Source organism: Schistocerca nitens, chromosome 12 (genome assembly GCF_023898315.1).
Source record: "Schistocerca nitens isolate TAMUIC-IGC-003100 chromosome 12, iqSchNite1.1, whole genome shotgun sequence".
Classification (NCBI taxonomy): domain Eukaryota; kingdom Metazoa; phylum Arthropoda; class Insecta; order Orthoptera; family Acrididae; genus Schistocerca; species Schistocerca nitens.
The window spans coordinates 17207724-17223635 of record NC_064625.1 but is presented as its reverse complement, the minus strand read 5'-3'; the positions used below and the strand labels follow the sequence as shown (position 1 = coordinate 17223635).

The following is a 15912-nucleotide window of genomic DNA, read 5'->3' as shown; positions in this document are numbered from 1 at the left end:
GCAAAGTGAAATGCAGCATTCCAGATCTAATACGAAATCAAATCTGTTTATGGGGGTGATGTGATGAATTACACTAATGTGTATAAGTGGTGATGGTGCGAGTTTGAAGCTGGCAGAAGAATGTTCATGATGAATAAGGGAGTGGGCATTCCTCAATTATGACATAAAATGGACAGGTTTTAGGAAATGATTCATGGTAATCCTCAATGTTTCCAGGAATATCTCAATCTCGTCTGCATGAAATCATTACCAGAACACTTGGTTTTCAAAAATTGCATGTGAAGTGGGTACTAAGCCAGCTCGTAGATCAGCACAAAGTCAACAGAATCTCACCTCCATAGGAATTTCTTGAAGACTTCAAACTGGAAGGTATAATAATTCTTTGACTGGCCACAAAATGTGGGTGGCCCACTACATACCTGAGACAAAAAGACAATCAATGCAGTGGTTACATCAATCCTCACCACCAGTGAAAAAAACTCAAAACTGTAGCTTTGATCCAAAAAATCGTAGTCTCTGTCATTTGTGGGCCATAAAGGGATTCTCCTCAATACATTTTTGTGACAGTGAACAATAATTAATGTTATGGGGTACTCTGAAACCCTAAAAAACTACAGAGGATGACACAGAGGAAAAGAAGGGGAATGTTAACAAAAGCAGTGTGCTTTTTGTACGGTAATGTACCTCGCCACACACCCAACATCACAAAGCAACTCTTGGCTTCATGTGACTGGACATCATCAACCTTCCCATTCACAAACCTAATTTGGAGCCTTTAGATTTTCGTTGTTTATCCCACAGCTTACACAGTGCTTTGAGAACTACACTCAAATAGTGTGGATTTCCAATTTTTAAACACTTGATTGCACTTAATTTCTGGACATGTCACATATTTTTGAAACAGATAAATATAATGGGTCTAAAGAGACATTACTTGAGAGAGAGTTTATTTCACACATTAGTTCTGTTTCTACAAGGAGTCTCAAACCTTTTGGGTCAAATTGAAATATGCTGCATAAATATGCCCATCTGTCAACTAAATAGTGATTATCTTACCTCACCACATTTAAAAACTCATCAACGACTCACCTTTCTGTGGGTCGCAGGCAGCACCATTCTGGCAGTGGCACTTCTGAGAGCAGTTCTTACCGTATTTCTCCTGGCTGCAGGGGTGGTCACACTGCATGCCATCCCACCCTGGATTAAAGGAGAGTTCATATGAATAATTTAAAAGTCTCACAGTGTAGTACCAGTAAAGCTACACAAGTTATAGAAATTGCATTACCAAATTTCATCTCTAGGTGTAGCTAGGACACTTGGTATTGATATTCAACATTTCAATTTGTGTGTACACAAATAGTTAATCCAATTTCTGGGTATCAGTGCAGAGATATATTGACAATAAGTAAGTCTGTTACTGCACTGTTCTTTTGTTGACACCACACCATTGTTTTTGTGCAGTACTGTCACTTAATATTGTTTCCGTGCTATTTTTCTTTAAGTTAATGTTTGTAGTTCTTGATTTCAGTCACTTTTGCAGTTTTTTTATAAAATGTGTTCAACAATGAAAATTGTGAGTTATTGAAAAATACTAGTGATAAGAGTATTTTAGTGAAAGTAATGTTCTTACTGGTATACTGATTGAAAGTGAAGATGGAGCAGAAAATATATGGTATACTGAAATGATTGCATCTGAAACACTACAGGCGGTACTACAGCCAACACACAGTTCACGGGATGCCTGGACCACAGCATGTCACCAGTGGAATCTACTGCAATCAAACATGTTAGTCTATTTTTCACAGCAGTGTTATTTCAACTAACTGTCACCAAAACAAATTGCTCAGGTAGGTAATTTATATCTCAGCATGCTGCTACTTTTCCAGCCCAATTTAAAAATAGAAGAATGTCACAATAGATAAGATGTCTTATACCATACTTACTAAATATGGGCACAAAACTGTCCAAGGCAATTACACAGTTACGCAGAACTCCATACATCAGGCAGACCGTAAATTATACTACGAATTTAATTTTTCTTGCGACTTTTTATTCAGAATTCTGTATAGATTTTATGGACATTAGTGAGGGCTTTTAAATCATATGCAGAGTTAACTATATGGAAATAAAACAAATTTATATTATTTAAAAAGATTTTTTAAGTCATCACTTATAAACAGTTTAAAGTGAAGGAGTTTGAGAGTCTGGGTATTACATAATAAACTGCATATTTCTGTGGATAAGTAGTAATTTTTTCATTTCTTAAAATTGAATCCAGTATGATATATGGCAGTTTAAATAGAACACTGAATGATAGTATAGAAACATTTGACATTTTTAACATTCACCGCTCAAAATGAGCAACTGCAGCAGTGTTAATAATGTGTTGGTTCACCTTTGGAATGCAATATTGTAGCAGTTCTGTGTGGCACGGATTCTACAAGTCCTTGGTAGGTATCTAGAGGTATATGGTATCACCAGCTGCCTATTCACAGGCCTAAGGCCTAACATTTACAGTAAATTTTACACCAGTCATCTGTCAGCACGGTGCTCGTGTCCGAGACCATCCCAGATGTGTTCGATCGGGTTCACGTCGGGCAAATTCTTGCTTGTGACATCAATACGAGTTCACTATTGTACTCCACAAACCACTGTATCATGAATCTGACCTCGTGACACAGACAGTTACCCAGCTAGGAACTGACATTGCTGTCAGACACACTTCAAATTTGAAGGGATACAGCTGATTTGCAATAATGCTCACAATCAATAGTGCACTTGCCCATGAAAGACAGACAGCCCAAGTTTGAGACTCAGTCTGGCACACAGTTTTGATGCGGCAGGAAATGTCAAGTTGGCACACACACTCCACAGCAGAGTAAAAATCTCATTCTGGAATTGTTCACATGGTGCACAGCTTTCAATTTGCCTCTTATTATAACCACAACATCTTGAGAAAACTAGCAAATACTAAATAGGGAGCCAGGTGAACTGCATTAAGAACAGCTGCCCAAGCACTTTCCTTTTCCACAACAGAATGTGCATGTCTCATATGGTCCAGCTGCACACATGCTGAAAAAGTCAGTACAAACCTACACACAAGCAATCTAACAACAGAATACACGAAACCCGCACCACTTGGAAAAGTGGCTGGATTCTCAGATTCTTAATCCTGAAGAATAGCACACAATCATACAGAAAAATTTCAACAGACTTTCAATGAGTGCCACCCCCTGCATGATGCTTCATGTAGACCTTGCAGATCAAATCCCACAATGGATTCCCTGTTACTAAGCTAAATAAGAACTACTCCACCTGACAACAGATAACCAGTGCCAATGTATCAAACTTAAATATTTGGAGAATATTGAATCACAGAGCAAATGTGTATTGCTAGTCAACACAAATCTAATTGACTGGAGCCTTAAAAATGAAGCAGACAACAAAACTGACTGTGGTGAAGTCCAGGTCATGGCTCATCAGCTACAATGTTCCAGGTACCCCATGAGATGTATCCTTGATGACCTACAGCTTAACAAGAAAGGGGTACTTGATGTGGCCCAATATTGAGTCAAAAAACCTAAAAAAATTTTTTTGACACAAAAAAGTAAAGTAAGTATAAACCCAAGTCCCATGAAAGCCCAGGTGATTGCTTCCCTGACTCCCCCAACCCCCACCTCCCCCACCCCACATCACCCCTCCTTCCCCATGGCTATTATATTTCCACTAGCATGCTGCTGTGGCATGGTACACGTTTAAAGCAGCCATTCACCTGGATGACGTGTATGCAGGCACAACCATCGATGGGGTGTAACAAGAAACATGATTATATATCTAAAAACAAAGATGATGTGACTTACCATACGGAAGCGCTGGCAGGTCGATAGACACACAAACATACACACAAAATTCAAGCTTTCGCAACCAACGGTTACTTCATCAGGAAAGAGGGAAAGACGAAAGGATGTGGGTTCTAAGGGAGAGGGTAAGGAGTCATTCCAATCCCGGGAGCGTAAAGAGAGACACACACACACACACACACACACACACACACACACACACACACACACACACACACACACACACACACACACACATTTGTAAAGGCAAAGAGTTTGGACAAACTGCCTATTGGCTTCTTTCTCGGGTTCTTCGGCCGACATTCATCTAATGATTTTACTGATGTTTCACCAGCACAAGTGGCTGGCATTGTCAAAGCTTCACCTTCCATTATCAGTGGTGAACAATGGAAGGTGAAGCTTTGACAATGCCAGCCACTCATGCTCACGAAAAGTCAGTAAAATCATTAGATGAATATTGGCTGAAGAGCCTGAGACAGAAGCCAATAGGCAGTTTGTCCACAAGTGGACATGAAAGCCTTAACAATTTTGTAATCTGGTAAAACATCAAATCTCTGATAACGCTGTGGCTGGAAAAAGATCCCACGAGAACAGGACCAGTGATGACTGAAGAGAATCATTCAACGTGGCAGAAGTGCAACCCTTCTACACACTGTTGCAGATTTCAAAGCTGGACCATCAGCAAATGTCAGCATGTGAACCATTCAACAAAATACCATTGATATGGGCTTTTGGAGCCAAAGGCCCACTCTTGTACTCTTGATGACTGCATGACACAAAGTTTTATGCCTCACCTGGGCCCGTCAACACCGGTATTTGACTGTTGATGACTGGAAACATGTTGCCTGGTCAGACGAGTCATGTACCAAATTGTATCAATTGGCTGGACATGTATGATATGCCTCATGAATCCATGGACCCTGCATGTCAGCAGAGTGGAGGCTCTGCAATGGTGTGGGGCATGTACAGTTGGAACAATATGGGATCTCTGATATGTCTAGATACGACTCTGACAGGTGACGCGTACATAGGCATCCTGTCTGATCACCTGCATCCATTCATATTCGTTGTGCAATCCAATGGACTGGGCAATTTCAGCAGGACAATGTGACACCCCACACACCCAGAACTACAGAGTGGCTCCACGGAACACTCTTCCGAGTTTAAACACTTCCGCTAGGCACCAAACTCCCCAGACACCAACACTGTTGAGCATATCTGGGATACCTTGCAACGTCCTGTTCAGAAGACATCTCCACTCCCTCCTACTCTTACGGATTTATGGACAGCTCTGCAGGATTCAAGGTGTCAGTTCCCTCCCCCACTACTTCAGATATTAGTCGAGTCCACGCTGTGTCGTGTTGAGGCACTTCTGCATGCTCACATGGGCCCTACACAATATTAGGCAGGTGTACCAGTTTCTTTGGCCCTTCAGTGTATATCAGCAATTACAAAAGAGTGTCAAATTCACGAAGAATCTTGTCAGTGTGATCCAGTTATCAGTAGATGATGCACTCCACCTCTGGCTTGGATGCAGGTACTGATTCAGTTGGGCAGGGTGTCACAAAGTAGTTGGATCCTCTCCTGAGACAAGCTGACCGACAACTGTTGTAACTGGTACTCGATATCCCAAATAGTGGCAGTGGAACAAGGTTGATTCATCCAAGCTGTTCCCACACATTCTGTCGGAGTGAGGTCTGGGGATCTTCCTGACAACAGGAGTGCATCATCATCTTACAGACAGTTAACAGAAAAAAATCGCAGCACCAAGGGGCAGTTGTGCAGCTTAAGCTGAAGTTAGTGGGCACATTTCTACATGTGAAAGATAATGTCTATTCAGATCTTGTGCCAGTCACATAAGGGTGGTGCCAGTAGCACCAGTACGAGGATGCAAATTAGACTCGCTGTAAAGCCCGGTCCACACGCAACGATCTGTCTGCGCAGACATCGGCGCAGACATCTGTACATGCAAAAGATCGCTGCAAATGTGGTGTGTTCACACGACACAAACCCCAATCTACTACTCGCCCATCATCTGTCAGTGTAGAAAAGAAATATGAGTGGCAAGCGACTACGCTCCCCATAAACGTCAAAAATTTAATTCAATATATTTAATTAATATACAAATGGAGGAAATTCTGTTGTGGTCTGTGTTCGCAACTTGTGTTGCAAAAAACATTCAGACCAACCGCAGGAAACAGATAAATCGGTCAAAATGGTGTAGATAGTGGCTGCTAAAGCGAAAGCAGTTTTCTCACGTACATTTACTGCGAGAGTTGCAGGGCGAACCTATTTTGTTTTACATTACCTCATGTTCCATTTCCTGGCGCATTGACACTCCAATTTCATCTTCATTTGTACTCCTGCTTGGTCTTGGCGTTTCTTGATCACTAAGAAAGCCAAGCAGATCAAAAGACTATAACATTGGCTGGTATACTTGATCTACTCTTACACCAGATCTTCTAGATTTCTGAACTTTGGATAACTCTTTTCGGTAAACAGTTCGCTGACAGACTTAATTTACTTGACTTGCCTTCATGAACTCATCATTCAGCCGGCCAGTGTGGCCGAGTGGTTCTAGGCGCTTCAGTCTGGAACCGCGCGACCGCTACGGTCGCAGGTTCGAATCCTGCCTCGGGCGTGGATGTGTGTGACATCATTAGGTTAGTTAGGTCTAAGTAGTTCTAAGTTCTAGGAGACTGATGACCTCAGAAGTTAAGTCCCATAATGCTCAGAGCCAACTCATCCTTCAGGACAGCATAAATAGCTTTACATGTGTTGGGTATTATTTTACTCAATACTTGTTTCGATACTGCAGTTGAAAATTCCAAATCCTTGTAGCTCCTTCCTGTTGCTAGAAATCTTAATGTTACCGCCAGCCATTCATGAGGAGAAATTGCCCTTCTCATACAAGTATTTTTTTCTCATAATATGAGGGGTTACAAGCTTTAAGGGATAATTATAAGTTTCGACATCCATCCGCAAATAATTTCGCCAGTTCGCAACGAATTTTTTTAAAATTACCGTTTCTCTGTTTGTCGAGGCGACAACTGCCCACAATTTTTAAATTAGAGCATTGTATGCTGCTGTCTTTTTGTGTTGGTCACTATATTCTTTACTTTTAATCTTCCACTGACATGGGTGGTTTCTATATATTTCAATGAATTCACTTACAAACTCTTGAGAACACTGACGAGTATCAGCCATTTTAATGCCCTGTGCGCACAAATACAAACACTAGACTGAGCAAACAGCTGTTTCGCGCCAGATTTGCCGCGATCTCCTGTCCACACGCTCCAACTTGTCTGCGCAGATGTGGTTTGAACCCACAGATTTGAGAGGTTTCGATCAAACCTCCAACTCCAACTTCCAGGTTTGCACACACCTCAGGTTGGTGCAAATCTTTTGTCCACACGCAACGATCTGTCTGCGCATATTTGATGTGCACAGACATTTGTGCACACAGATAGTTGCGTGTGGACGGGCCTTAACGGTCATGAGGTTTTATCACCATTGACATTAGATGTGGTGAGTTAACATTGATCAAGAAAGTCTTTAAGGCAACAAACACACCATTATCAACACCTCACTGAGGTCCTGCAATACGGCTATAAGAAACTGGATGCTCCTTCTGTGATACTGCGGAAAAACTTGGAATGTAGCCACTGTATATGTCTGATGGCAGCAGTGGTCACAATAATGTACGGTCGCAAGTAGACCGGGCTCTGGACGGCCACTAGCACTACCGAGAGGGGAGACCACTGTGTACAGCAAATCTGGCACATCGTACTGCATCTTCGGCAGCAATCTGACCAGCAGCTGGCAACACACTGACGCAATGAACTGTTACAAATCAGTTACTTCAAGGACAATTCCGGGCAAGATGCCCTGAAGTGCACTTTCCACTGACCCCAGACCACAGCCACTTGTGACTTCAGTGTTGTCACGTGAGAGCTCATAAGAGGACTTGGTGGAAGTCTATTGTGTTTTCTGACTAAAGCTGTTACCGCCTCGGTGCCAGTGATGACAGTGTGTCAGTTAGGAGGAGGTCACCTGAGTGCCTGCACCCAACATGTCCTCGTGCTAGACACACTGGACCTACACTTGTAGTAATGGTCTGGGGTGCAATTTCATACGACAGCACGACCACTCGCGTGGTTATCCCGTGCACCCAGACTACAAAACTGTACATCACAGGATGTTTTCCTATAAGGTAACACATGTCCACATACCACTGTCGTGAGACAGCATGCTCGTCAGTGTGTCAACGTGTTGCCTTGGCGTGCTCAATCACCAGATCTGTCTCCAATCGAGCACATATGGGAAATCATTGGACAACAACTCCGGTGTCATCCATAAACAGCACTGACCGTCCCTTTATTGACCGACCGAGTCCAAATGCCGTGGAACACCATCCCACAAACTGACATCCGGCACCTCTATGACAACGCAAGCATGTTTGGATGTTTGCATTCAACATTCTGGTGGTTGCACCAGTTATTAGGTGTACCAACATTTCACATTTGCAATGGCTTAACTCTCACTTAAATTAACCTGTAGTCTTACAGTGTTAATCAGTTAAACGTGTTACCTAGACAAACGTATTCCAGAGATTTGATTATTCTACATTAATCAGCTTTTGGTGTCATGATTTTTTGTCATATAAATATGTATTTTTTAATTGAGCATTCTCATGTAAGCTACCATGCATGTTCCTAACTTCTGGTACTCACATGCACAAGGGTTCAGAAATTAGAAGTCTGTTATAGGAGTGACGTTTTCAGAAGCAACCAAGAGTACAGATAAAAATCAATCTAATTTCGTACTGAGAGCCTTTGTTCTGAAAATAAAGAAAGACCTTCTAGCAACAAACTTGCCTGGCATGCAGATACAACGACCACTTTCTGGTAAGCATGTGGCACCATTCTTGCAGTTGCAGCGATGTGCACAGTCCTGACCAAAAGTGCTAACGGGGCAGCGTTCACTGCAATTGATCCCCCTAAAGCCTAAAACACAGAAAATAAATAAGAATAATGGTGTTAGTTGTAGTAGTAGTAGTAGTAGTAGTAGTAGTAGTAGTAGTAGTAATAATAATAATAATAATATTGATGATGCCAATCTCTATTGGCTATTAAAGACAGCCTGCAGCCACAAGAGCCAAGAGGTGTGTTTTTAATGTGTCACATGGTTTTTAAAACAAAATTAAACTGGAGAAAGAGTGTCTTCTGTGTCTGTGGATGCATATGTTCAATGTCTTTAACTGAACTAACAGAACACTGTTTATGGGAGTAACATTATTAGACTTAGAAGTACAGCTCTCCAATTTTTACAGAATTTGCCCACACATCAAGTTCCTGAAGCAGTAGAATGCACTTCTCAAAATCACTCACAAAATTAGTTTTTAATGATTTCCAAGCACTATCAAGTACAAAAAATTTTGATCTTCTTTACAAAGCCATCCACAGTTGTGCACATATCATTCTTGCCTTGTCATCATGACATTGCTGGTTCAATTGTCACTCCTGAAAAAATCATAGAGATTTGAGCTCATAAATTGGCTTACCAAAAGTCATTTCTCCCATAGATCACTCACAAATGGAACAGGAAAATGGGTGCAACACATCATAATGTGACATGCAGACTATGTATCTAGACACAAATTTTAAAAATTTTATTTAACTTTTACACTGCTCTGCAAAACTTAGATAAAGTCACTAACAAAGCTGCTTGATGGAAATGAAAAAGTTTGGGAGCATGTAACTAGAGATCTCCCAGTCAAGTACTGGAAGTTGGGCATTACACGGCATGAGGTAAGCACAACTATACTGCCAAATGGGTCTGGCCCCACAATACAAGGCAGTTAGAGGAAGGGGAAAAAGACAGTATTTGTCAATCAGCGAACTGTTACAATGCAATTTGGTGGTGGTCTTCATTGCAGCACACCCAATATGGACGACTTCACATGGGGAAGAATCATTGGGAAACTGGAAGAAGGATGAAGTGCAAAGGATGTAGGTTGGGAATTTGGTATTGCTCACAGCATTGTTTCACGTGCATGGGGAGCATTCTGAACCACAGGCACTTCCTCCTGAAGAAGAGGAGATGGTTAACAGTGATCAACTACAGCAGCAGATGACCTCTACATTGTACAACAGGTAACAAGGGACTTACATGGAACATTGGGAGCAATTGCAACCACATTTAACAGGACTGAAAGGCGCACAATCTCACACTCCTCAGTGGCAAGGCAACTACACAGAGGTCGATCTCTCCATCTGACAACCAATACGTTACATTCCGCTGACACCCACACAGTGGCAGCACCAGCTGCAATACTGCCAAGAGCACAGGATCCGGACCTATGAGGAGCGAATTGCCTGCTCTTCTCAGATGAGAGCAGATTCAGTCTCAGTAGTGATTCTGGTTGTATATGGTGAGAGGCGAGAACATGTAATGCACACAGGAACATTGCCAAACATGATCTAAAATGATATAAAATTAATTGTTGGTAAGGCGGGTACCAGGTTGAGATTCATTGGGAGAGTGCTTAGAAAATGTAGTCCATCAACAAAGGAGGTGGCTTACAAAACACTCGTTCAACCTATACTTGATTATTGCTCATCAGTGTGGGATCCGCACCAGATCGGGTTGACGGAGGAGATAGAGAAGATCCAAAGAAGAGCGGCATGTTTTGTCACAGGGTTATTTGGTAACCGTGATAGCATTACGGAGATGTTTAATACACTCAAGTGGCAGACTCTGCAAGAGAGACGCTCTGCATCGCGGTGTAGCTTGCTCGCCAGGTTTCGAGAGGGTGCGTTTCTGGATGAGGTATCGAATATATTGCTTCCCCCTACTTATACCTCCCAAGGAGATCACGAATGTAAAATTAGAGAGATTAGAGCGCGCACGGAGGCTTTCAGACAGTCGTTGTTCCCGTGAACCATACGCGACTGGAACAGGAAAGGGAGGTAATGACAGTGGCACGTAAAGTGTCCTCCGCCACACACCGTTGGGTGGCTTGCGGAGTATAAATGTAGAATGTAGATGTAGATGTAGATCTTTTGGTGGTCCTGTTGTTGCATAATGTTGTGTGGTTGTTCTGAAACCAAATTTTGAAACACAGTATACTCACCAGTCAATGTTATTGTGACACTATTCTTTCCCATCTGCATCTTTTCTGATTGCATTTTTATCAATGACAAAATGTGACCACTTTGAACAGCACAAGTGAAGCAGTTCTTGGAACAAGAGGATATTTGGCAAATAGATTGCCTATTGCAGCATGTCAACACGGATCAATGAGTTGTCTACTGTGCTGCTAGAGGAATGGAATACTGTACTACAAGAATTCCTCACCAACCTTGTGTCCAGCATGGAAGCACATTAAAGAGCAGGCACTGCCATCCATGATGATCAGGTATTCTACTAAGAACCATGACCTGACTTTTGCAACAGGTGGGAGACCATCATGAATTGCAGAGATGTCAGTGTAATTATTGTCTTTGAATAAAAGTGTCATTTCTCTTCATCTAACTGCACATTTCTTTCAGTTACCTTCTGTACAAAACTGTAGTAGTTCTTTCTACGTATGGCATAAGTTTCGTGAACATATATTACTCGTCAGTGACACATTATGCGAAAGTTACTTTCATCATTAAGTTCTGCACACCAGTGTGTATTTATTGTCAATCTGAGTTGTTAATCAATAAATACTGGACCATAACTTTCTATTAAAAATGATGTATTATTCTCAACTGCTAATCATTGTAAGTTAAAATTTGGTACAAAATGTGAAATATCTTTAATTTCTAGGGATTACAAGTAAATACAAACACAATATTAAGAACAGTATTACCAGTACAAGCATTTTTTTTTTCTCTTAGCAATAAGACAGTTGATATTTTGTGCTACATTTTGATTTAGTGTAAGCACTCATATTTTCATGCAATTAGTAATTAACAAGAAAGATTATATTTTATTTAAAAAATATGATTCAGCATTTGTTGGTTAACACTTCAGTTTGATGATAAATATAGAATTCAAATAAAAATGAAAAATGTTATGGCTCACAAGAATCACACCAGCAATCTCATAATTAAGAAACTCAAGAATGCTGCACACAAAGCCTTGAGCAACTTTGTTATAAAGCTCAAATTTTTTTGTATTTAATAACACTCTGAAATCTTCAAAGCTGATACTTGAGGTTTCTTTTTTTTATTATACCACTGCAGGAAATTTATGTATAGGCACTGCACTTCAAATCCTACAAGAAAATCGAAGAGATCCAGGCCATGATGTTGCCTTGTTAGACTCATTATGCCCTAGCAAGTAAACAATATTCATTTGACCAGCAGGTTTTAAAATTGGAGAAAGCTCATATTAAAAGAAACACGAAATAACAAAAAAGACCAAACCACAAATCACAGGAAAGAAACAGCAAACAAGAAAGGAAATTGAAAACAAGCATGAATCACAAGACAACCACAAATACTTTCTTGATAAGTGAGATCACATGAAGCCACTTCGCTTTAGTGCAGGCAGAAGTTCAAACTGCTGCCCTCCACCTGATTTTTACTGCTTTCTCAAGTTCTAGTTGCCCTAGTGCCATGCAGGAAAATAAAGTCAGTCACCTGTCCTTCATATGTATAGCACTCATGTTGGTATCATATAGAGCACATTACTAAAACTACTATCAAAAAATCCAAAACTATAATTCTGACTCAAGATTAAGTTATAATAATTACTAAAAGATCGCAAATCTATGTACAGACTCACAGTCTCAGCTTTCATTTTCAGAATTTTTGTTTAAATTAATGAAAACCAAGCAGAGTCCTGGGTTCTGCATTTCCTGTAACAAATGCATCGTGTTCTGGGACAAACCGATAGTGGAAAGCCTTCAAAAGGTATGTGTGTTATCTGTTTCATAAGAAAGAGTTTGTCTGAAAGCTGAAGGGGCTCCGAACTGTTCAAAATCATGAAATGTTCAGTTTTTACTTTTTGAATTTTAAAAATCTACACACTTTCCCCTTTCAGTCGATATATAATTTATCCACTTCATAAGACTACAACTATTTTTAAAATATTTTTGAAATATGTTCTGCATGTGCATGATCCACTGTGGTGCTGTTAAACTGCTGTCAAATGTTGTACCCATGAATCTACATGCTTACCACATACATTTTAGTGATGTGAGACAAAATAAGCATAACAAAATAAATGTTGTGTCTAACCTGTGACAGTTGATATGTATCACTTGCTTGATTTTCATGTGTTTCACGTTTATTTACTCTCTTGTAATCCTGAAAATATTCATAGTGAATTCTGTTTGTGGCAGTTCCACCTACTTTTTATATTTCTTTGTTTGTTGACCTCTGTGTCGATGTATTGCGTTGCTACACTGGCTGAAAAATGGGGTTTGTAATTTGAACTCTGACTACTGTAAATGATGTAGCCGACAAATGCACAGTTGCGTTTCACTGTCTTTTAATTTATATTAACAACCTCACAATAATACACAGTTATATGGCCAGTGCACTATTGTTCAACTTGTGATAAGCCTCTCATTAATAGTTTGCCAGCAAAACTCCACATACTGCTACAATAGTTTACTGTTGAACATCTACGAGCAGTAAAAACATTACCACAAAGTCCACATTCTTGAAGAACAACCAGATATGTATGGAGCAGTCACTGTCATTGGTTTTCACACAGCCTAATTGTTTAACACTTATTTCACAGTTAAATTGAAGCATTGTTGTTGTTCTAACATGCACAGGTTACTCAACTGAAACTCGGCCATGGACTGAATGTCTTGTGACCAAAAATTGGGCCCTTATATATCATCACAATAATTGGTACTGAAACTTCACATTACTAGAAGTTAAATTTACAGAAATCACATTTAAAATTTTACTCACTCAATTAACGGAATACATTGAAAAATTGCATCTTTTTAACAGCTTCTTCTTCTACGAGGTTTAGGCCAAATTATTTGTTTAAATCATGAAATTAACAAATAAAGTTACACAAACAATAGTTTTGACTAAACTGTTAATTACTTTGGAATTAATTCAGGGCTGGCTTTGCTAACATGTTTTAGAATATAGCCAAACAGATACTTTAACATTACTAGCATTTCGTCTTTCAATTGTTTATAATCAGTGCAGAATTTATATTTGTTTACATGTCAACAATAGAATTTAGGTTGGAAAAAAATTACTATAATGAAAGATACTAACTAGTAATAGTAAAAATAAATTAGAAAATCAATTACACACACAAAACTAAGCACAAAATTTGATCTGTTGTTATATTCTTTGAAACTGAAGGCAAACCCTTTTCTTTTATGAAAATGCAGATTATATTCATGTATGTTAATGATAATTAGTTAAAATTAACAAACCAAATTTAAGGAGGCAGATGGCAAAACAAGAGGGGAATTAAAGTCATCACATGTTCATTGAAGTCTCCGTTTTATTGAAGGACAATCATCGGTAAATGTAAAGTAACTAGAAATTCAGTGAAGGCTTTTAAGAAAAGTGGAAATGTTGGAAAGCCAAAGATGGGTGTTATTACCATAAACAATAAAGATCATAACCAAGTGTGTGAACATAACCTTGCTGGTACACCTGCCTACTGCAATGAAAGTGAGAAAGGAAGTATTTTTCCAGAGGAGGCTTGGTTCAGTTAGTGAAAGATATGAATGTTTTACAGATAAATCAGATGTGAATGAGATATTTGATATGTAAGTTCTCAATAAAAGTTTTGCAAACTGTGTGGGATGTACTCAGTGTAGTGAAGTTGGTCTGGAACTTTCTATAAAAAATCATGTAGGACTTGCCAGTGAAATGGAACTGAAGTGTGGTAAATACTCGTAAATGACCACCTTTTGAAACAGTGTTGCAGTAACTCCAATTGAAGAAAATGTCAGCACAATCTATGAACACAGCATTTGATTTGTTTATGCCTTGCATACAATTGGTAATGATGCTATTGCAGGTGCAGTTTTCCATGGCATGATGAATCTTCCAAATCCCTCAACCAATTTTATGAACTACACTAGATTTATAGGGCCTAAAGCGGATGTCTGTATAGAATTTACGAAGAAAGCTGTGAAAGAAGCAGTAATAGAAAACAGTGGTGGCGGAAACTTGACTGCAGCATTCAACTATACCTGGCATAAACAGCAACACACACCTCTTCATGGTGCAGTATCCACCACCAGTTTGTAAGTTTTCGATCTAGTAGTAATATCTAAATATTGTAGGAATCCATAAAAAAATACAGGTAGACATGAAAATAACAGTGTCAATGCAATGAAGAAGTCTCTTTGGACTCTTTCTTTTCACACTTTTTTAAGTGACGAAAATCCCCATCATTACTTGTGTCCCGAAGGAGAAAACAGTTGGTACAAGTACAACAATGGACTGCTAAGTGGTGAAGTGTACACTCATAAACATAGTCTGCCTGATGTGGTTACAGATGTGATAAAACCTATTTTCATATACTTAGCAGCACCTGTCTGTTGAAAAAGTGTGTTCGTCAAAAAACTCAAAACCCACATGAAAGTGTAAATAGTGTTATATGGTCAAGGATCCCCAGTACTGTGTTTGTCGGAATAGACACACTTCACTTCCGTGTGTACAATGCTGTTGCTACTTTCAGTTATGGCAGTGCTGTAAGATATAAAGTATTTTGAAATATGGGAATGAACAGAGGTTTCAACATGGTACAAATAATGCTTGCTTTAGACAAGGAACATCTTTGGGCTGCTGACATGGCTGTTAATAGCCTAGAAATACAACCCAGAGTGAACAGGAGGAGAACAAAGAAGCAGCTGCAGGAGTAGTTTGCAGAAAACGAAGGTAATCCATCCTATTGACTTGGAATGCACTAAAATGGTAATCCGAACTTTGCTGCTTGCTTCTCAATAGTTTTATTTTTTTCATACAATTTACAGGTTTTTTCAGAGTCCACCAAACCAATTTGCTTCAAATTTTCAGGAAATGTTACACATTCCTTTCTGCATAACTTAACAGAGCATTTTTCC

General features: G+C 39.7%; 1 protein-coding gene across 1 annotated transcript in view; it reads right to left on the bottom strand.

Annotated features, from left to right (window-relative positions):
* The window catches only part of LOC126215324 (protein draper-like), a 131347-nt gene that overhangs the window by 96713 nt on the left and 18722 nt on the right, over window positions 1–15912 (bottom strand). The window contains exons 2-3 of the mRNA XM_049942006.1: window positions 8738–8866; window positions 1090–1197 (exon numbers count right to left, since the gene is read on the bottom strand). Coding sequence (XP_049797963.1) covers window positions 1090–1197; window positions 8738–8866 — 237 coding nt within the window. The remainder of the gene's footprint in view (window positions 1–1089; window positions 1198–8737; window positions 8867–15912) is intronic.